General features: G+C 40.0%; 1 protein-coding gene across 1 annotated transcript in view; it reads left to right on the top strand.

The window, feature by feature from the left end:
- UNC13B (unc-13 homolog B) overlaps positions 1–22704 on the top strand; it is a 221437-nt gene that overhangs the window by 132051 nt on the left and 66682 nt on the right. The window contains exons 9-10 of the mRNA XM_032595668.1: positions 3390–3704; positions 5737–5827. Coding sequence (XP_032451559.1) covers positions 3390–3704; positions 5737–5827 — 406 coding nt within the window. The remainder of the gene's footprint in view (positions 1–3389; positions 3705–5736; positions 5828–22704) is intronic.

The raw sequence follows: 22704 nt of genomic DNA on the forward strand, positions 1-22704 counted from the left end.
CATTGAGCTACTTCACCAGCTAGAAAGACAAGAAGAGGAGGTGGTGCCTGCTAGCGCTGAGGCTCTTTCAGATGTGCAGCAGCCCGTCACTCTGCATGACATCAAGGAACCAAAGACCAACACAAGGCCTGTTCTCAACTAAAGCATCATAAATGATTTTAAAGAATTGACCATTTATGATGCAGTGACTTAGTGGTAGATTAATGGTAGCCTGCTTTTTATTTTTCCTGTGTCTTTCCTAGCACCTGAGTTTTATGTTAACAAGGGGTTAAGTAACAAATAATGTGTGGGTCTCCTCATTCTTTCCCATCTCTCTAGTGCCAAATGTAATTCATTTATTGGAAGAAGGAACTTAGTTCTAAAAGAAAGGCTTTGCCCTGGTATTTACTCATTCGGTTTGCTCTGCCTAGTGTAAAGTGGCATAGAGAATGGAGGGTAGGAAGAGGCAGCAAGTAGTCATGTGGCATATATTAATTATAGCCACATAACAGGCTAGGATGCTTCCTTGGGACTTCAGCACTTATTAACTAGGAAGCGACCTACTTTGCTTTGCTTTTTCAAGTCTTCTAAGATACTTTCTCCAGTGGCAATGAGGTTATTAAGTAACATGCAAAATGCAGAGGTTGAGATAATTTATATATTCTATATCCTATTCCACATGGATCCTGCATAGCTTCTTCCAGTCTTTGCCTTTTTGTACCCTTGAGGCTGGTGCCTGGTAAGTGCTTTGAATAAAGTGTCACAGGAGTTCAGGGCTATCATTTGCTGTAGTTCTTTATTCTGGAGCATTGTGCAGGGTCCACATGGAAAAGATACTATTTCCCCTAAGAGGAAGCACCATATACAGTGCAATTTAGGAATATTGCCATGACCTCCCACACAAAACTGTCCAAAGGGGCTGGTCTTAGAGGTTGTGTGTGTGTGTGTGTGTGTGTGTGTGTGTGTGTGTGTGTACACATTTGTTAGGGACTATTCAGAACAGTGACATGGTGCCTGTCCTGCTGCCATGGGATGAAGTATCAGTAATTAGTCTGAAAATACCAGGTAATTGGGAGGAACCATAGGGAAAATATCACTAGAAAACAATAATGATTTATCTTCATTTGGCCAAAGGTAAAATAAGCCCTTTAGTTAAAAGTTTGACTCTGTGGCAAGGAAATTCTTTGTCCTTTTGCATGGAAACTTTCCAGCAGGATACCAGAAGTGAAAGGAAGGCCCCTGACTTGGGATAGAAGTATCCAAATGGGCTGGGATAGATCTGGTAGATCATCACCTAGAACCTCTGTCTTTTTTTTTTTTTTTTAAGTTTATTTATTTTGAGAGAAAGTGTGAGCAGGGGAAGGGCAGAGAGAGAGAGGGGGAGAGAGAATCCCAAGCAGGCTCTGTGCTGTCAGCACGAACCACACGATCATGACCTGAGCCGAAAACGATAGTTGGATCTTAATTGACTGAGCCACCCAGGTGCCCCTCGAACCTCTATCTTGAATAGGACTGACTCCCTTAAATTCAGTATATGCCTCACAGGAGTAATTTGCAGATACTGCTCTTCTTTCTAATCATGAATCACTGCCACTTTCTCTGCCCTAGGTACTGTCTCTAGGAACGAATTAACTTTCTGGGTATGGGAATTGAGATGATTGAGAACAGGTTGGGCTGGCCTTTCTTCAGGCATAAAAATGCATTAATATGGCCCTGACCCAGATCCTAGAGTTGGACTTTGTCTACTTTATCCAAAACTGAGTCATGTCCTGAGAGCAACTCAGTTACAGATGGGCGAGTTCATCTTTGGGACATTCCCTGTTACATACTACTGTAACATTTCTGTTGATGAGACCATTCCCCTGAAGAGTTTTTTTTGGTCATAGTCTTCATCTCCTAGTGGCTTCCATTACCTCATCAAGTAGATAGCTCAGAGATAATTGAAGGAACATCTCCAATCTCCTTTGGTCATCCTAAGGAACAGACATTCACATTTACAATTGTAGAGGAAGAAAAGGGGACATCAATTTAATAAATAATAGGAAAGGGAAGTAGAGTTCATCCATTTTACTTTATGGAAATGAGAAGACTTTAATCAAGGCCACTGGACAAGTTTCTTTAGAAGTCTGAGTAAAGGGGCACCTGGGTGGCTCATTGGTAAGCATCCAACTTCGGCTCAGGTCATGATCCCACGGTTCGTGGGTTTGAACCCCGCATCAGGCTCTGTGCTTACAGCTCAGAACCTGGAGCCTGCTTCAGATTCTGTGTCTCCCTCTCTCTCTGCCTCTGCCCTTGCACTCTGTCTCTCTGTCTCTCTCTCAAAAATATATAAACACTGAAAAAAAAAAAGTCTAAGTAAAGAATTTTAGGCATAAACAACAGACTATTTTAATAATCCTTTTTAAAAAAATGTTTTTTTAATGTTTATTTTTGAGAGAGAGTGTGCATGCACGTGTGCTCTCACACAAGTGGGGGAAGGGCAGAGAGAGAGGGAGACACAGAATCCGAAGCAGGTTCCAGGCTCTGAGCTGTCAGCGTAGAGAGCCTGATGCAGGGCTCGAATCCACCAACCGTGAGATCATGACTTGAGCTGAAGTCAGACGATTAACTGACTGAGCCACCCAGGCTCCCCTAATCCTTTTGTTTGTTTGTTTGTTTTTAATGTTTTATTTATTTTTGGGAGAGAGACAGAGCACAAGCCGGGGAGGGGCAGAGAGAGAGGGAGACACAGAATCCGAAGCAGGCTCCAGTCTCTGAGTTGTCAGCACCCCCACATGGGGCCAGAACTCAGGAACCACGAGATCATGACCTGAGCCCAAGTCTGACACTTAACCAACTGAGCCACCCTGGTGCCAGACTATTTTAATAATTCTTTTTTTAATTTTTATTTTTTTTTTAATGTTTATTTTTTTTTGAGAGAGACAGAGACAGAGTGTGAGCAAGGGAAGGTCAGAGAGAAAGGGAGACAGGATCCGGAACAGGTTCCAGGCTCCGAGCTGTCACAGCTGTCAGCACAGAGCCCGACGCGGGGCTCGAACTCACAGACCGTGAGATCATGACCTGAGCCGTAATCGGATGCTCAACTGACTGAGCCACCTAGGCGCCCCAGTATTTTAATAATTCTTAATCCTACTTACAAAAATCACATTAAGATAAAGTATGCTTCAAAGTCAAATAAATGTAGGTTAAGGTTAAGTGCTATTGGAGAACCCAGCACATTGTATTGTTGTTCTTGTTGTGCTTCTGCAGACTAGAAACTAGTTCTTCTAGATTGTGAAGTTTGGACCTGTCTTCCCAGGAACCTCTTGTTTGTGATTCTTGCCATCTTTATTTCTGGATTTATCAGTTACTTTTGTCCTGGTCTCTAGTTTGCATGTAACTACTCATCTGTCTTCCTCTCATTCTCACAGCCCCACCAGCAGTAGTAGGTATGGCTCCTCCTGTAATGTGAGTCAAGGAAGCTCTCAGTTGAGTGAACTAGACCAATGCCATGAACAAGATGATGACCGTCGGGAGAGGGACTCGATTCATTCATGCCACAGCTCTGGCAGCTTCTCCAGAGATGGCCAAGTGGGCTTTGGAGAACAAGAGAAAGCCTTGGAGGTGACAGGTGAAGAGGAGAAGGGGACAGCATGTGAACCCAAGGAGAGGAAAGAAGATGCCACAATCCATCCTCCCCCAGATCTGGTGCTACACGAAGACCGTGTCCTAGGCCCCCAGGAGAGGTAGGTGATGACTGCCTTGAGGAGTTCATGTGGTTTCCTCAGTACCTGCCTGTGGTAGTGTTAGATATAAGTGCTTTTCGTTTGTTTCCCTATTGCTGGGTATGGTAGTGATCAGGATACTGAGGGTTAGCTCCATACGCTTCTTTTGATTGTTGGTATAACTCCCTAGGTATTTTGAGGATCTCTGAAGATCACTTGGGTTCTTTGTAGTTACCTGCAGTGTACCACTCCTTTTTGAATCTGCAATTATTGGCCCACTAGTTGACCTATATATGGTAGTCTCTGATCTGGAAGTGATCCAACCCCTGCAGCTTAGTTCATTCAGAGGAGCTACTTTGGATGAAATAGGCTCCCCAGCCTATTAATATTTAAACTTCTTATGTGAACATTGTTTTGTTTTGTTTCCTGGCTGAGAAAACCAGGACAGAGTTAAGAAAGAATTGGTCTAAAAGTCAGATGTAACTCTCGCTTCTGCCTCCCCAGGGTCTAGCAGTATATCTGGAATTAATTGGTACCCATAAGAAGAAAAATTTTAAACCTGTCTTTTTTTTTTTTTTTTTTAGAGACAGCAGGAGGGAGGGGGAACAAGAGAGAATCTTAAGCAGGTTTCATGCTCAGTGTGGAACCCGATGTGGGGCTCAAGCACATAACCCTGGGATTATGACCTGAGTCAAAATCAAGAGTTGGACACTCAACTGACTAAGCCACCCAGGTGCCCCTTTAACAGTCTTGTAATAAAGTTTAGTACAGTGTTTGAATGTTACTGTTATTGAATTAAATCAGTAGAGTTGCTGATAGATTGGGGCAGAGCACGGTTTTTCAGTCTTGGCACTGTTGACATTTGGGCCCAGATAACTTTATGGGAAGCTATCATAGGCACTTTAGAATATATAGTGGCATCCGCACACTGCATACCAGCAGTAAACTTCAGTTGTGACAACCAAAAATGTCTTCAGATGTCAGATTTCCTGTTGGGTACAGACCTGTCCCTGTTGAAAAGCACTGGAGTAGAGTGATAACAGCTAGGTGTGACTTAGATTCTCAAATTTCAGGTCTTAAAAATAAAGCGTCTCACCAGAAGTTCAGAGCAGTGAGTGCCGTTTATGTGGTAGAAGTTTGAAGAATGGTTGATGTGTGTATTCTACCCCTGAAGATACAAACTTTCTCTTCTTACTTTTTCTTGATTTTTAGTCCTTTCTCATGGCTTGTCCAATAAACAAGACATCCAGGAGGTTTGGTTCACAACCCACTGAAAGATTGCTCTTTGTAAACCTTAGGTTTGTCAGATACCATCGTCTGGGTAGAGGTCTCGTCAGAGCAGCAGAAGTGCCCAACCTTTCAAAATTCTTAGTGGAGCAGGAAGGGTTCACAGGAACAAAATTCTGCCCTAAAGATGGATGCTATGTAGAACCCCCAAGGGAGACTAGTGGTCTTGAGAGGTAAGACACCAGGATTAGTCCCCATGTCTCTGCATAGTTTCAGGGCCCTTGTCATTGCTTTTACTAGAATCCTGAAACCTGACTGTCCCAATGAGCTGGCTCATTGGGTGAGTGAAAAAAGGGGAAAGAAGAGAGGGAATGGATAAAAAGCTGAGGGCCACCTGGATGGCTCAGTTGGTTAAGCATCTAACTCTTGATTTTGGTTCAGGTCATGATCTGACAGTTTGTGGGATCGAGCCCCACACATCAGGCTCTGCGCTAACAGCATGAGCCTGCGTGGGATTCTCTCTCCCTCCCTCTCTCTCTGGCCCCCACGCCCTGCTCCCGCATGTGCATATGAGTGCACATGCTCTCTCTCTCAAAATAAATAAATAAAACTTGGTTTTTAAAAAAAGCTAAAAGTTGTCATTTTAGAGAGGATTTTTTTTTTCACATTGGCTATTTAGGACTATGCTGTTTAGTGGCCCAAATCACTAACAAGTATACGCATGAATACAAAACATTTTACTTCAGATATTTGGCAGTTTTCCCTTGAGCACTGTCACCCTGTGGCCTGGGCTATTTTTAAGGAACATTCTTTTCTTTGTTACAAGCTTTCCTGAGGAGAAGGCTTCTTCACCATTTACCCAAGCCAGAGCGCACTGGATCCGAGCAGTTACCAAGGTTCGACTCCAGTTGCAGGAGGTAGGAAATCTGTTTTTCTACTACTAGTTGGGACAGTTTTTTCTTTGAAATTGGGAGACATATGGTGCTGAAGAAGCAGTCAGTGATTAGTCATCTTTTTATAGTGTGCTTTTGGGAATGCATGACAAGTAAGCTAGAGCCTTAAGAGATGGGAGGTGGCTGTTGGCTCCCTTCTATGCTGATTAATGGAAATCAAATAGACTTAGTGGGTTGAGAGCCTGAAGGCTAAGTTAAATGCTATTTTCAGTACCATTGTCATTCTAAGGCCATTTTATTTTGAGTTTAGGACATGGAACCATTATAAGGCCTCTTAGGGTCAGTTGTTGTCTCCCTTGGCCATCCAGTTCAAGGTCACTGGCTGACCTATTAAAGAGGGCCTTTTTAATGTATACAGAAAGGATGTTTTTAAATGATGACAAGTGGCTGTCAGTAGTATAATACCTGGCAGATATTTAAAATGCAAGCATGCTCATATATGTAAACACACTTAAAAAATAATTTATTTTGAAATATTTTCTAACTTAGGGAAAAGTTGCCAAAATAGCAGTATAAAAAAACTCATCTTTCTTACCAAGAATCCCCAGTTGTTGACATTTTATCGCAATTGCTTTATCACCCTCCAGCCATTATGATTAATCTTTTTCTGAACAATTTGAGAAAACGGAGAGATGATTGTTACTCCTGAATAGTCCTTTTTGCATTTCCCAAAAAACAAGACTACTCTCCTATATAACCATAATGTAACCATCCACATCAGGAAATCAACAATGCAACACTATCATCAAAACCCCATGCAAATTTTGCCATCTGTCCCAACAATGTCTCTTTTCTTTCCTGGTCTAGGATATAATCCAGGCTGACATGTTAGTAGTCATATCTCTTTAGGCTCCTTTAATCAGGACTGGTTCCTCAGTTTTATCTTCAACAGACGGTTCAGGCATTTTATTTTGTAGTGTGTTCTTCATTTGGGGTCCATCCAGTGTTTCCTCATGTTCAGACTCAGGCCATGCTTTCTTGGCAGGAATTACACAAAAATGATGCTAGGCTCTATTTAATGAGTTGTATCAAGAAGTACATGTGTCACCCTGTCATGTCCTTGTAGTATTAACCTCAATCAACTAGAAATTTTTTATTGGCCAGGTTTCTAACCTGTCAAGTCATCAGGTCAGTTTTGTTATTGATAAGTGTTTTATGTACTCTGAGACCCATATATTATTCTTCATCACATCTCTACCTCTGAGCTAAGCATCTGTTGGTAATACCTATCTGAATCTACCACCACTAATGGTGGCTGCCAAATGGTTAGCTTTCTATTTCCATTATACTTTCTATGTTCATTAGCTGGCATTCTATAAGGAGGAGATTTCTTTTTCTCCCGTCAATTTATTTATATCAATATAGACTCATGGATTCCCGATTTATTACATGAGTTATAATCCATTACTGTCATTTATTTTGTTGCTCAAATTGTTCTAGCACTGCTAATTTGACCCTTCAGGGAGAAGATAATGTTTTAATAATGACTGAAAAGGTAGCTGCTTTGGAAAAAAGCATTTTGAATACAGATGTATGAAAATGCTTTCTTTTGTGTGTACGTTCTTCCATTTCTTTTTTTCTTTTTTTCTTTCTTGCTTGCTTACTTGCTTCTTCTTCATCTTCAGCAGCAGAAACAATGAGTGTTACCCATAAAAACCTGTAACTGCATGTTCTAAAATCTTGGAAAGAAACTATTAACATATTTAAAAATCTTTCTAATTAAAAACTTCAGTGAGGTTTGAACTTATTTGTTAAAAATATTTCTATTTGGGGGCGCCTGGGTGGCGCAGTCGGTTAAGCGTCCGACTTCAGCCAGGTCACGATCTCGCGGTCCGTGAGTTCGAGCCCCGCGTCGGGCTCTGGGCTGATGGCTCGGAGCCTGGAGCCTGTTTCCGATTCTGTGTCTCCCTCTCTCTCTGCCCCTCCCCCGTTCATGCTCTGTCTCTCTCTGTCCCCAAAAAAATAAATAAACGTTGAAAAAAAAATTTTTTTTAAAAATATTTCTATTTGATAAGACATAAGAACTTGATTAGCCAAATTCCAACAAAATCTTTGACTAATTGCTACATAGGTACCAATTGCACATCTTCCATTTGACTGTATTATCTGTATCTTTTTGACAACTTTGAAAACCAAATACTGAAATAATTGAATGTGGAACCAGACTTATGAATAATTCTATAACAAAATGTTAAACCAAGATTTAAAAAATAATGAGACAGATTGTATCACATTGCTTTCACTAAAAATATTACTATTGCTAGTATTTTTAGTGACAGCAAGAAATATTTTTATCATTAATCCTAAATGTCTATTTCTTTTATGCTTTTTATATTTTTATAATGTAATGATTGTATTAATATATGTTTATAAGTTTTAAATGAATAAGTAATATATATATTGAGAGAGATGCTAAAAATGATTTCTGTGGATAAGGTTGCCTAATCATAAACACTTGGAGTCTTATTGATCTAGACTGACATGAGGTAAACATTTAAAGTGAACAGTTTTTAAGATTGCAAGCTGGTGCAACCACTCTGGAAAACAGTATGGAGGTTCCTCAAAAAATTAAAAATAGAACTACCCTACGACCCAGCAATTGCACTACTAGGCATTTATCCATGGGATACAGGTGTGCTGATTCGAAGGGACACATGCACCCCATGTTTATAGCAGCACTATCAACAATAGCCAAAGTATGGAAAGAGCCCAAATGTCCATCAATGGATGAATGGATAAAGAAGAAGTGGTATACACACACACACACACACACACACACACACACACACACACTCACACATATACAGTGGAGTATTACTCAGCAATCAAAAAGAATGACATCTTGCCATTGGCAACTATGTGGATGGAACTGGAGGTATTATGCTAAGTGAAATTAGAGAAAGACAAAAATCATATGAGTTCACTCATATGAGGACCTTAAGAGACAAAACAGATGAACATAAGGGAAGGGAAACAAAAATAATATAAAAACAGGGAGGGGACAAAACAGAAGAGACTCATACATATGGAAAACAAACAGAGGGTTATGGGAGGGGTTGTGGGAGGGGGGATGGGCTAAATGGGTAAGGGGCATTAAGGAATCTACTCCTGAAATCATTGTTTCACTATCTGCTAACTACTTCGGATGTAAATTTACAAAAAAATAAAATTCAGTCAGGTGTCAGTTTTGAGGGTTAAGCTTCCAGACTCTGTTGTACATACCATTGCATACTTTTTCTAGATTGGCATTTACCATGATGTAATTAAGTTATTTATTTACCGTTTGATCTAACTTTTCTGTGTACTTGTAAGTTCTTTGATTTCTGGAGCTGTTTTTTACTGCTAGTGTTCTAGAGCCCAGTTATAGAACCTGGCAGAGTGTTTAGCCAACTTTTTATGGATGCTTTACCTAGCCAGAAAAGCCCATCAGCATTTTCACAGAAGTCTCTATGTGCCTCTTTATCTCTCTTAATTTTATTTTTAATTTTTTCCAAGGCCTAGTAACTTAGCAACTATAAAATATTAGCTATTAGCATTAGCTATGTTTTCTTATATAATTTGTATAGTATATACATTAAATTAAAAATACTGAATTTGGACCATAGTATGTGTGCATTTAAAACTTTTCTCACTTAGATTGTTTTTGTGAGCACTAAATATGTTTTGAAAACATGATTTAAGGTTTAGATTAATATTCCATTAGGTTGATGTTCCATAACAACTTGTGTTTCTTTATAATTATAAATAATGCTATGATGAGCATCATTTTGTGTGAATCGGTTTTTGATTTTTTTTCTTTAACTTAGCTTTCTCAAAGTAGATTCAAATAAATTATTGAGTTAAAGAGTATATATACTTTGTAAAGGCTTCTGATTAACTTCTATGTGTGTTTTCAGAAAACTTTTTCCAATTTGTATTTTCAGTATTTGAAGGTGCCCCACCAACACTGAATATTATCATTTTTGAAAATGTTTGCCAATTCAGCAGAAGAATGGTATCCCCTTGTTTTAATTTACATTTCTTTGATAGTGATTTGAATATTTCCTATAAGTTTATAGGACATTCATTCTTCTTCAGCCAATAACTGCATTCAATAGACTTTGAGGAACTACCATAACCTAGTTATCCTTATTGCCATTCCTATAAGCAGATTCAGGGAAGATATTCTGTAGGTCATCTCTGTATCTGGGGTGGCTGAGTGCCTGGCCATATGTACTTAATAAGTGTTTGATGACATTGCAGTAATGTTAGTAGTGTGGGTGGAATGGATATGATTTTGTACCTTATTTGGCTTAGCTGCAGAAAAATCTGGGGGAGGAGGTGAGACTTTTAGCTCTAGAAACCGAGACTGTGGTGGCAGCAGGTGGGTGGGTGTTCCAGGTGGAAGGGACAGTGAAGGAGAAGACATAGAGGTAGGCCGTGAGGAAGCCTTGACAGAAGCTCTTAGGTTGCTAAAGAAAGCTGGAGAAGGAGAGACTTATTTAGTAAGCAGAGATGGAACTGAACAAATAGAATAGAAGGCCTGTGTTTAAATGGAGCGATCTCAGGAGATTCAAGATTGTAGCTGGTCAACCTGAGAGGTGGATCAGCATTTTCTTAGGGAAGAGCTTTAAGACAGAATGAATTCACTGTCTCCCACAAAGTTCTGTTCTGTTCTTGTGACTCTCTCCCTAGCAGAGACTTCCTTCTCAGGCAATTGTTGAAGGCCTGAAAAAGGTATTCCTCTGGGGAAAAATCATGCTCAAGGGGAGCACCCTTGAGGGCCCCATCTCTTAGACTTAGTTGCATCAGGAAAGCATTCTTTCTGTAATTTGAACCTGTAGGATTTTGTTCTGATCACGGCTGCCTATGTTAAACTTTTACTACTTCAATTCTTTACCCTCGTGAAGACCACCAGTTACACCCGTCTCCCTAACCATTACTACTCTAACAATTAAATGAAAGAATGTTTGGAATAATTGATAAGTATAAAAATATGCAATTATGCAAAAACATAAAATTATACATGTGTCATGTGAAATTTCCCTCCTACTTCAAACTTCCAGGCCTCAAGTCCCCATCTTCTCCATTTTTTTGTTACCTGTGTCTTGTGAATCAGTCCACAGATAATCTGTGCATTTACAAGCATGTGTGTGTACACATGCATGCATGTGTATATTACATCATACTTTACCTTTTTATTTTTATTATTTTTTTAAGTTTATTATTTGAGAGAGGGAGAGAGCACAAGTGGGGGAAGCGCAGAGAAGAGAGAGCTAACAGCACAGACCCTGACTCGGATTGATCACATGAACCGAGATCATGACTTGAGCCGAAATCAAGAGTCCAACGCTTAACCAACCCAGGTGCTCCTAAAGTACTCTCTCCCCAACATGGGACACGAACTTGTGATCCCGAGATCAAGAGTCTCATGCCCTACCGACTGACCTTGCCAGGCATCCCACTAAAGCCTTTATGAAGGAGGTTCTGCCCTTTTCATGCCCCATTACTGGGTCAGGAGTGAGGCTTAGTTTTCTCTGGCTCTTGTTGCCACTTCCAGGCCATTACTAGATCTTCACATAACCTATTCTCACAGTCACCTTCCTTGTTGTAATTAGGTCCCAACTGTTCACTAATTCCTCATTCAGTGAAAACTTTATTACCTACTTTATAGTTCTCCTTTTGATCTCAACTACTGCCATCATCATCATCACCACTGCCACACTTACTGGATGCTACTATTACTATAAGTATTTTACATGCATCATCCAAATGAATCCCTTACAATACTTTTACAAACCAGTCTTATGTTATTTGGCCCATTTTATAGATTAAGAAACTGAGGTTTTAGAAAGATAGAAACTTGTTCAGGGTCACTTAGCTGATAAGAGGACTGCATTCAAATCTAGGTCTAGTTAACTCTAGAGCCTAGCTTTTTTTAACACTTTTTCTACCATATTACCACCATAATCTTAGAACTCTGTTTTCCAGAGCATGGAAAACTCTTTTCCACAGGACTCCAGTTTCTGGAACTGTTAATAGGTTCTCTATTATGTGATAGAATTCCATGGTCAGAGAAATTTGGGAAATAAATTTGGTTCCAGTAGAGTGTAACACCAACAGATAGCTCCTCTTAAAGAGGAGAATATAATATGCACAGCGTCACTGCAAGCTTTTTTGACCATGAAACTCTGTTCTGGAGAGGCATCCTGCAGGACTCACTTTCCAAGGAATACATTTGGAGAAACTCTGCTTCATTTGATTTCATTATCATTTCATTAAAACTGCATTTGTGAGGGTCATCAGTGAGCTCATAGCTACCTGATTTAGTGATTGCTTTCAAACCTTAATGGACCTCTCTGCAGTATTTGATACACTGAACACTCCTTTGTGTTTTGACATTTAAGAAACCATCCCCAATGCCATTCTTCTCTGATCTCTCTTAAGTTTCCCTTTTCTGATTTCTCTCTTTGCTCATTCTTTTTTTTTTTTTTTAACGTTTATTTATTTTTGAGACAGAGAGAGACAGAGCATGAATGGGGGAGGGTCAGAGAGAGGGAGGCACAGATCTTTGCTCATTCTTAAATGTTGGTCTTCCTGGGGTTCTTTCCTCAATCCTCTTTTCATATAACTCCCTTATGTTCTTTATATGAAATCTTATTATGTCAGTTACTACTTATATGTGGATTGTTCTCCTGTCTGTCTAGCCCAGATCTCTTCCCTGAACTCTAGATCCATATTTCTAACTACTTATATACTCAGTTGTCCCATCAGCATCTAAAATTCAACATATTTAGCCAAAAGACGTCATCTCTCAAAACTTTGTGTCCTGTATTTTGTTCCCATGTTCCCCAAACCAACCCTGAACCCACTAAATGTGATTGGGCTCTTGAAAAGTAAGGGAAAGCTAAGCCATCTCTTCGATAATGTAGAAGAATTAGGAGCAGGAGTTTCACTTACCTTTAAAGGGAGGGAAGGAGGAGCTCCTGGGTGGCTCAATTGGTTAAGCATCTGACTCTTGGATTTTGGCTCAGGTCATGAATTTGAGCCCTGCATCGGGTTCTGTGCTGATAGCATGGAGTTTGCTTTGGATTCTCTCTCTCCCCTTTTCTCTGCCCGTCTCCCTGCTCACATGCTCTCTCTCTCTCTCTTTCTCAAAATAAAGAAACCTAAATAAGTAAAGGGAGGGAGGGAAGGATAAGATAGCTGTCTTGTGCACATAGTAGATACTCCATAAATATCTGTTGACAGGATGAATGCAAAGGATGTAGGTAGGAAAGCTAGTCTTTTTTTCATTCTGGGTACTTGTTTTGTGGAGAGGAATGAGAAGGCTAATTCCCAAATTTCATCTTTCTAGCCATCTTTCTGTGACTATGGCTCCTTCCTCTCCTCACACAAAACTTGCTTTTGTCTCCCCTCACTGCTCTAAGGTGAAATAGAGACAAATAGACTATGCTTTGTGTGTTCTTCCAGCCTTTTCATCCAGCCCTACTTCTACAGTTTTCCCTTAGTGGACTGAAAAAGGAAAAGGAATCCTGTTTCTATTTTTTTTTAAGTAACAAATATCTTTTTATTGAGATATAATTCATTTAACATTATAACTTACCATTTTAAAGTGTATAATTGTGTTTTTAGTATATTTACTAGGTTGTACAGCTATCACCACCATCTAATTTGAGAACATTTCTATCACTGCAAAGGAAATGCCATCCCCATTAATAAGTCACTCCTCATTCCCTGATTTGCTCTAGCCTCTGGCAACCACTAATATACTTTCTGTCTCTATGGATTTGTGTGTTCTGGACATTTCGTATAAATGAAATCATATAATATGTGGCCTCTTGTATCTGGCTTCTTTCACTTAACATAATGTTTTTAAGGTTCATCTGTGTTGCAGCATCTGCCATTACTTTGTTCCTTTATATGGCTGAATAATATTCCATTCTGTGGATGTATCACATTTTGTTTATTCACTCATCTGTTGTTGGATGTTTGGATTGCTTTCACCTTTTGGCTGATATAAATAATGCCACTGTGAACATTCATGTATAATTTTTTGTGTGGACATATGTTTTCAGTTCTCTTGGGTATATACATACAAATGGAATTGCTGGATCATATGGCAACTTTATGTTTAACCTTTTGAGAAATTGTCAAACTGTTTTCCAAACAGGTTGCACCATATTACATTCCTATAAACAATGTATGAGGGTACCAATTTCTTCACATCCTTGTCAATGCTTGTTAATCTGTCTTTTTGTTATAGCCATCCTAGTGGATGTGAAGTGGTATCTCATTGTGATTTTGATTCCCATTTCCTTAGTGACTAAGGATGTTAAGCATCTTCTCTCATGCTTATTGGCCATTTGTACATCTTCTTTGAAGAAATGTCTATTCAAATCCTCTGCGTTTTTACATTGGGTTGTCTTTTGTTGTTGAGTTGTAAGAGTTCTTAATATATTCTGGGTTAAAGTCCTGTATCAACTAGATGATTTGCAAATATTTTCTCCCAGCCCTGTTCCTTTTAAATTTCTTTGGACTTCTCATGAATTTGCCACTTTCTGCCTTAATTGTTCCCTAACCTGCAACCTTTCTTTCCCCTCTTTGTTTTGCACATGTATGGAGAAATTGGCAACATCACCTGAGCTTCTGAAACAATAAGAAGCTGTTATTTTTACAGGGTGTAGAAGTAGCATGCCCAGTTGGTCAGTAGCAAAAGCATGTTCTTGAGCTGCCGTTTTTTCCTACAGCCTGTCTCAGTCCCTCTTTTCTGTTCCTCTAATACATACACAATCTCACTCAGTCCTTGAGATTCAACTGCTTTGGTAAAAAGTAAAATCTTAGGTAGAAAGAAATCCCAAAGATGAAGCTGAGTGGGTGATAATAGGGGCATCCATAAGAAATTAAAATTTAAATATTCTTTTACACATTGAACACAGGCCCTCTACCTTTCCCACCCCATTTGCACTGAACAGAGCAGGAATACCTAGAAAGGATACACATGGTTCTCCTGCCCATGTTCTCCATGTCTGTTAGGAAGCAGGCCAGAGCAGAGAGGGAAGCCGAGACTGGCCTAGTTCTGTTTCTCTAAAGCTACCAGCTGGTATGTTTCTTATATTTCATTCCAAAGGCTCCCTATGAAGGAAAACACCAGGGTACCTGGCTTCTGATTCTGGATCGTCTCCTTTCTTCCTCTGCCTTTTAAATCCCTAATACCACCAAAACCCTGATTTCACCTTTTCTTCCTGTTATGAGCTGAATTGTGCCCCGCTTCCTCAGGTTGGAATTTTTTTTTTTTTTTTTTTTTTTAATGTTTATTTGTTTTTGTGTGTGTGTGTGTGTGTGTGTGAGAGAGAGAGAGAGAGAGAGAGAGAGAGAGAGAGAGGGAGAGGGAGAGCATGAGCGGGGTAAGGGCAAAGGGAGAGGGAGACACAAAAACTTGAAGTGGGCTCCAGGCTCTGCTCTATCAGCACAGAACCCTATGCAGGGCTTGAACCCATGAACCACGAGATCATGACCTGAGCCGAAATCGGATGCTTAACAAACTGAGCCACCCAGGTGCCCCACATATGTTGAAATCTTAATACCCAGTATCTCAGAATGTGATTGTATTTGGACATAGAGCCTTTAAAGAGGTAATTATGGTAAATTGAAGTCATATGGATGGAGCCATATCCAGTCTGACTGATATTCTTATAAAAAGAGATTAGGACTCAGATGGAAGAGCCTGTGTAGACAAAGATGGCCATCTGAGGCCAAGGAGAAAGGCCTTAGAAGAAACCAACCTCACTGACACCTTGATCTTTGACTTGTAGTCTCCAGTATTGTAAGAAAATAAATTTCTATTTCTTAAACCACCCAGTCTATGGTATTATGTTACGGCAGCCCTGGCAAACTAATACTCCTTCAAGGTAGAAGGGGAAAGAAGGTGACACAGAAGGTTCTGTGTTTGTCACATGTGAGTGACAATTCTGTGTTTCCTGAGGTCTAGTTGGTGGGAAATGTATTCGCCAGGCTGGTATATGGAGATCCTGTTCGTGATACCCAGTGTCTTTTGTATCTGTTTAATGTTATCCCTCTTACTAATAAAATGTAGGGCTAAACTGGAAATAGAAAGAACTAGATCCTTGAAGTAGCTCAATCTTAAAATCTGAGAGAACCTGAGTAAATCACTTTTCTGTTTTCTATTTCTCAGTCTCCTGAGCTGTAAAATTAAGGATGACTGTCCTCTCTTACAGAGTTTTGGTGAGGTCAGAGAAAAATGTGTTTTTGAGTGTAAAGCTCTAGAAACAATTGCTTGAGAGTCACCAGGAGGCCTCCTCTTACCAGAACTTTTGGTTTTCAGGGCTCTCTCCTGACCTTCCTAGCCTAGGCCTGAGTGACCTGCCAGAGGTGTTGCTGCCCGTAGCTGGAGCCTTTGCTACTGAGCGGGAACACAAGTGAAACTGTGTCTATGGCTAAAGCAGCAAGGTGCCATTGCCACAGGATTTCAGGTTTTTATAGGGATCTAGACTCCTTGGTGGCACGGGGTTCCTGGGATAACTATATGGATCACTCAGAGGAAGCTATTTACCTAGTGCACTGGTGCTTCTTTGGAGCCCCAGAGGAAGAAGTTAGTTGAATGCCTTACCCTAGGAGTCTAGGGGAGGAGTACGAAGGCTGTCATGGGCACTGGTGGGAACATTTTCCTGAGAGCTGCTTTTGTGTGCTTGTCAGGAGACACGCTTAATGTTTCTCAGGTCTCCCCCCTCCCCCCATTCCCCCCTCCTGTTTCCTGTGAAACGTTCTGGACATGTTTATGGCCTGGATCTGGATGTTTATCAGTGGTTGGTCTTCTGTAAATCTTAGATTTGGTTCTAGGCGGTGTCTGAACCTTGTGAATTATAAGATGTCACATCTGTGCCTGGGCTTTGGGGCAGCTTGTTTGAAGGGATGGAATTTGGTTTCTGAGGTACATATCAAAACATCTCTGAGGAATGCCATGATACCATTGACTTGCCTAGAGTCAGAGGAGAGTATCAGACACCGGTAGCAGGCTTAGCTCCACCTGGCAGTATTTTCTGGGCATACTGTCAGTAAAGAGAGGTACTGTAGTTAATAAACTCTTATGATACCTCTGTATAAAATTAGAAATTACTTGTTTTCAAATAAACAAAGCTTATCTTCTTGCTTTCTATTACTTTTGCTGACTCTTCCTGCTTGTTTACTCATCCAGCCAATGGAACATTTGATACTGGCTAGGAATGAATTCTTCCTCTGTGAGAGAAAATCCTGTTGCCAAAGTTCTCCAAAAGGAAACAACTGATAAAATGATGCCATTTTAATTTTTTTTTTTTAATGTTTATTTTTGAGAGGGAGAGACAGAGAGCATGAGTGAGGGAGAGGCAGAGTGAGAGGGAGACACAGAATCCAAAGCAAGCTCCAGGCTCTGAGCTGTCAGTGGAGCTCGAACTCACAGACTGCGAGATCATGACCAGAGCCAAAGTCGGATTCTTAACCAACTGAGCCACACGGGTGCACCCAAATCATCCCATTTTAAATCAAGCCAACTGATAAGTGGTACCACTTTTTTATCATTTAGGAGCTTATAGGCCGGAAGGGAGATAGAAATAATTACATTAAATATTTACATTTTTCCCCAGATACTTTCCTTGGTCTTTAATGTCATTTTTCTCTGCAGCATTCCAGTGTGTGTTTTGAAACAACCTATTTGTAACTTCCTCTTTCCCTGGCTTCTGTTATCCTGGATTCTCCCATTCTCTTCCTTTCTTTCTTACCTTGCCTATATCCTTTCCTGCCTGTCTCTTTCTACAGTTTTCCCCTCAGGCTTTTTTCCCTCATCTCAAATCTGCCTCTGCTCAACCTCTAATCCAGAATCCTTAACTGAGCAACTACTATATGGCCAATTCTGTGCTTGATCCCGGCTTTTGTGCTAGGCAGCCAGTTGACTTCCAGCTAGCCTTTCTAAGCAAATAATTCCCAAATCTGTACTTCTAACCCTCCTTTTTTCTTTTTTTCTTTTTTTTTTTTTCAACGTTTTATTTATTTTTGGGACAGAGAGAGACAGAGCATGAACGGGGGAGGGGCAGAGAGAGAGGGAGACACAGAATCGGAAACAGGCTCCAGGCTCTGAGCCATCAGCCCAGAGCCCGACGCGGGGCTCGAACTCACGGACCGCGAGATCGTGACCTGGCTGAAGTCGGACGCTTAACCGACTGCACCACCCAGGCGCCCCCCTCCTTTTTTCTTTAGGTTCTATCCTTCATGTCTAGTTATCTAATAGTTATTTTCACCATAACTTCCTAATGTTCGAAACTTCCCTCCTGGACCCGTTCCTATTCTTTGTTCTCTGTATTAAAATCACCATCATTTTGCTAGTCACCCACTCAAAATCACGGTGTCATTCTTCCTTCTCTCTTGCCTCCCACATTGGATCATTTGCCAGACCTTGCTCTTTTTTCTCTCCGTGATTCCTTTTACAAGTCTCTTCTCTGTTCCCTTTTGTGTTAAGATCTTCTTTATTGCTTAGTGTACAGTATTAGTTTTCTGAAGGTTTCGTTCTTTTATTTGTCTTAGGATACATTGTGTATACCACTGCCAGCATTGTCTTCCTGAAACAGAGCACTACTCATGGCTCCACTTATACTCAGGGCTCAACTTACATGTCACATCCTTTGAAGCCTTCCTCAAAGTCCCCAGGTAGTTAGGTACTCATTTTTCTATAACATTTCATATACAGTCAATTTTGGTGGTTATCATATTATCCTGGAAATGTGTGAGCATTTGACCCCAAGATTATGTATTTCTGAAAAGAGTATATACTATATGCTTCTTTTTATATTAAGTTCAGAAACAGATCAAAGTCATCTATAGTGTCAGACTGTAGGATAGTGATTACCTAGGTGGGGAGGGTGTTGGTAGTGACTAGACATAGGCACAAGGGAACTTCTGGAATTCCATTGATGTTCTGTTCTTGATTGGGATTCTGTTTACATTGACATACTTTTGATTTGTGCACTGTATGTTATATTCAATAAGAAGTTTAAATAAAAGCTAGATAAAAATAGCCCGGGGAAGCTTGGGTGGCCCAGTCAGTTAAGCAACCGACTCTTGATTTCAGCTCAGGTCGTGACCTCATGGTTCGTGCATTTAAGCCCTGTGTAGGGCTCTGCACTAACAGTGCAGAGCCTACTTAGGATTCTCTCTCTCTCCCTCTCTCTCTGCCCCTCCCCCCCCCTCGCTCTCTCTCTCTCTCTCTCTCTCTCAAAAATAAATAAATATTTTAAAAATATATAATGGAAATACAGATTAGGGACCATTTCTTTATTTTAAGATTTTATTTTTAAGTAATCTCCTCATCCAACATGGGGCTCAAACTCACAACTCCAAGGTCAAGAGTCACATGCTCCACTGACTGAGCCAGCCAGGCACTACCAGAATAGGGACTATTTAACGTTATTTCTCTAATGCCTGGCACCCAGCAAGCTCTTAACATATATCTGAGAATGAATGAGTGAATGAATGAAGGTTTCTCAAAGAAAGAGAGAAAGAAAAGAAAGGGGGAGGGAGGGAAGAAGAAAAGAAAGAGGGAGGGAGGAAGGAAGGAAGATTAATTTTTTCTCTCACTTGTAGTTAAGTTATAGTCTCAGCTTCTTAGCCTGACATCTGTAACAACTCATGACTTAGTTCAACTGATTTTTCTAACTTTTTTTTTTTTTTTTTAACCCAGAGGCCATATTGTACAGTTGGAAGATACTGGGCCTTGGGATCAGCCAGAGTCAGAGTTTGAAATAGGGCTCTACTACTTACTACCTATGTAACTTGAGGCTTAGACAAGTCACCTAGCCTCTTACAAACTTAGTTTTCTCATTTCTGAATTGGATATCATTTCCTCAGCAGATGGATATGGATTAAATAAGATAATACATATAAAGCAGGGCCTGGCATGTTTTTAGTATTCACTAAATGTTATTTCCTTTACTTTCCAACAACATAGCTTCCTTTTTCTCCTTTTCATATCTTTGCTCATCTTGTATCTCTGCCCTAATGCCTTTTCTTCTGTTCAATTTCCACATATCCAAATATTATTCATCCTTTAGGATCAAGCTCAGATATCACCTCTTTCATGGAGCCTTTCCTAATTCCTATCCAAATCAGCACCTTGAAAGCTGGCAATATTTTCCTCTCTAAAATTCTGCTACAATTTATATGTGTCTTTTATGATAAATATTAGTCACTCACTCTAACCTTTAAAGAGTTGCTGAAGGCTGCCCTCTCCAGGCCCAAAGAATAGGCACTTTAATTGGACTATAATGCTGGAGGCAGAAGCTCTGCCAATTGAAATAAACTGGGGTCATGAAAAGGCAGGTTGAGAAAACTGCTTTGGACCTTTGATATTATATATATTCTCCTCTTGCACTGGGAGAAATTCATATGTCTAGTCAAGGATGTGACCGGAGCAAGGGGTCAAGTTGCAAACTGCTTGACCTGTATTTTGAATTGGTCTTCAGTTAAAGATGTCTTTATAGCCCAGCCTGGCTTATCAAGGGAGGAGGCCATATAGGAGTTTGAGTCTGAAGTCTTAAGAATTAAGAATAGATATTAAAAAAAAAAAAAAAAAAAAGAATAGATATTCAACTAGAGTATCTTCTCTGCCTAATATGTCTTGGGGGCCTACTACATGTAGGTAGAAAACAGTTCAAAGATTTAGAGATCCTGTTCCTGGCCACTTATTTTCTTGTTACTTCTGCTTTCTACTTGTATTTTCAATATCCATATATATGCTTTAACTCCTTTGTTAGATTGCACATGAGGTCAGGAACTGAATACAATTCCTAGCGTAGTTTCTGATACTTAATAGACACTCAGAAAAGTTTTGTGGAACTGTTGCTTAAAAGTATGAAGTGATATTACCAGGCAGTACAAGTAATTGGTTGCAAAAGAAATGAGGGACAACAAAAAATGGAGGGAGCAAACCCTTTGAGTTAGGGTGCTCAGAGAAGTCAGATGAATTCCCAGAGGGTACCGAGTCAGGAATATGTTGTTAAGTATCAGGAAATGTCCAAGAAATAAAATAATAGAAGCTTAGAAAGATGGAAATCAAGGGATAACTTGCTTTCTGTTTATAAACATGCCATTAAAGAAATCATGGCTCCTTGTAAGTGGCATTCTTTCTGTAAACAATGCAGTGAGATTTACCACCATTCCAAAACAGGCACATTCTGAAGTACTGTCATAGTATATAAAATAAGACTTCCTGAAGCCAAAGAGTAGAGGTAAATTATAGTAAATAATTTTCCCTAATTCCTTGGGCTTGTACTTCTCTTTGCTGGTTGTCATCTTTAAGCATGCTAGGGAAATGTGTTTATTTGGTCCGTACCTGAGGACATTTGGACATAAATAGACAAAGATAACAAGTTAGGAAGGGCATTCTAGATGCCCTTGGAGCATCCTGGAGCATTTCTTGTGACAGGTGAGATAAAAACTGTTGACTGGTTTCTCCCTAAAACACTTTCCTGTTTGCTTTTGTGATATCTTTCTCTCCAAGTCTTTTTCTTCTGACAGCTTCATCTTTGTTTCCTTTATAGCATTTCTGCTCATCTGCTTGCCCCTTAAAACTTGGTGATTCCTAGGGCTCTGTTTTCCACCTCATTCTCTATCCTAGATAATCTCACTCATGTCTTTACCTGTAAACTGATGGATCCCAAATTGCTATCTCTACCTCAGTCTTCTTTCATGAGTTCCATACTCACATATCCAGCTGCCTATGGATCTTATTATGGCAGAATTTTCCAGACACCACATACAGTATGTTCAAACTGTACTGATTGTCTTTTCTTTCTTCTCCACCTCATCTCCTGTATATCCTTTCAGTAAATGGCACTACCAGTCAACCAAGCACAAAATCTAATACTCTTCTTCCTTAGAATATATAATATGGATATAACAATGCCCATGCTATAACATTTCCCCTGTTAGATTATGAACTCCCTAAGAGCAAAGATTGTATCTTTTCATCATGCCTGGTACAACACCTAGGTACTTAATAGGTATTTATTATTTAAAAATTTTTTTGGTAGCATTGTATTAGTAATTCTTAAAGGTACTGTGTTTGTTTGCTAGGGCTGCCATAACAAAGTACCACAGACTGGGTGGCTTAAACAACAGAAATATATTGTTGTATAGCTCTAGATGCTAGAAGTCCAAGATCAAGGTGTCAGCAGGGTTAATTCCTTCTAAGGGCTATAAAAGGTAGGTATTCCTCTAACAAATTGTCAAAAACTGATTGGGAGTAGGGGGGGTGGTTCTAAAGGAAGGTAGACTAGGGAGGATGAATATTTTGCAATAACTCAAATGAGAAGTAGTGAAGCCCAAACTAAAGGTTGTAGAGAAGGGGACAGATTTTATGGATAGGAAGGTAAAATAGATTAGACTTAGTGACATGTGAGGGGAGCAAAGGGTTTTGCAGGGGATTCTGTTACTGGATGGAAGGTTAGAATAGAGAGGTTTTAAGGTCTTGTGTGTGAGCAGGGAAGTCATCTCCATGTGTGGTTGGTTGGTATGGATGAGCTGCAGTATAGGGCTCCAATACCAGCACCACCAACAGGCTTTCCCTCTGCATTCCTTGCTTTCTTGGTTAAGTCTCATTCTCTCTCTTGCCTCATCCAGTTGAATACTTTCTTTTCTCCCCACCATGCTTCCATTGTCAGAGATCCTTAAGAGATTTGTCTCTCTTAAGTCTTCTCTTCCCCTTTGAACGTTAGCTATCTTCCTATAACTCAGTGCTTCATACCAGATATTTTTGAATATACGGAGAACCCTATAGGAAAAACCCTCCTCTTTTAGGTCTCTTCATTGATTCT

Source organism: Lynx canadensis, chromosome D4, assembly GCF_007474595.2.
Source record: "Lynx canadensis isolate LIC74 chromosome D4, mLynCan4.pri.v2, whole genome shotgun sequence".
In the NCBI taxonomy this organism is placed as follows: Eukaryota; Metazoa; Chordata; class Mammalia; order Carnivora; family Felidae; genus Lynx; species Lynx canadensis.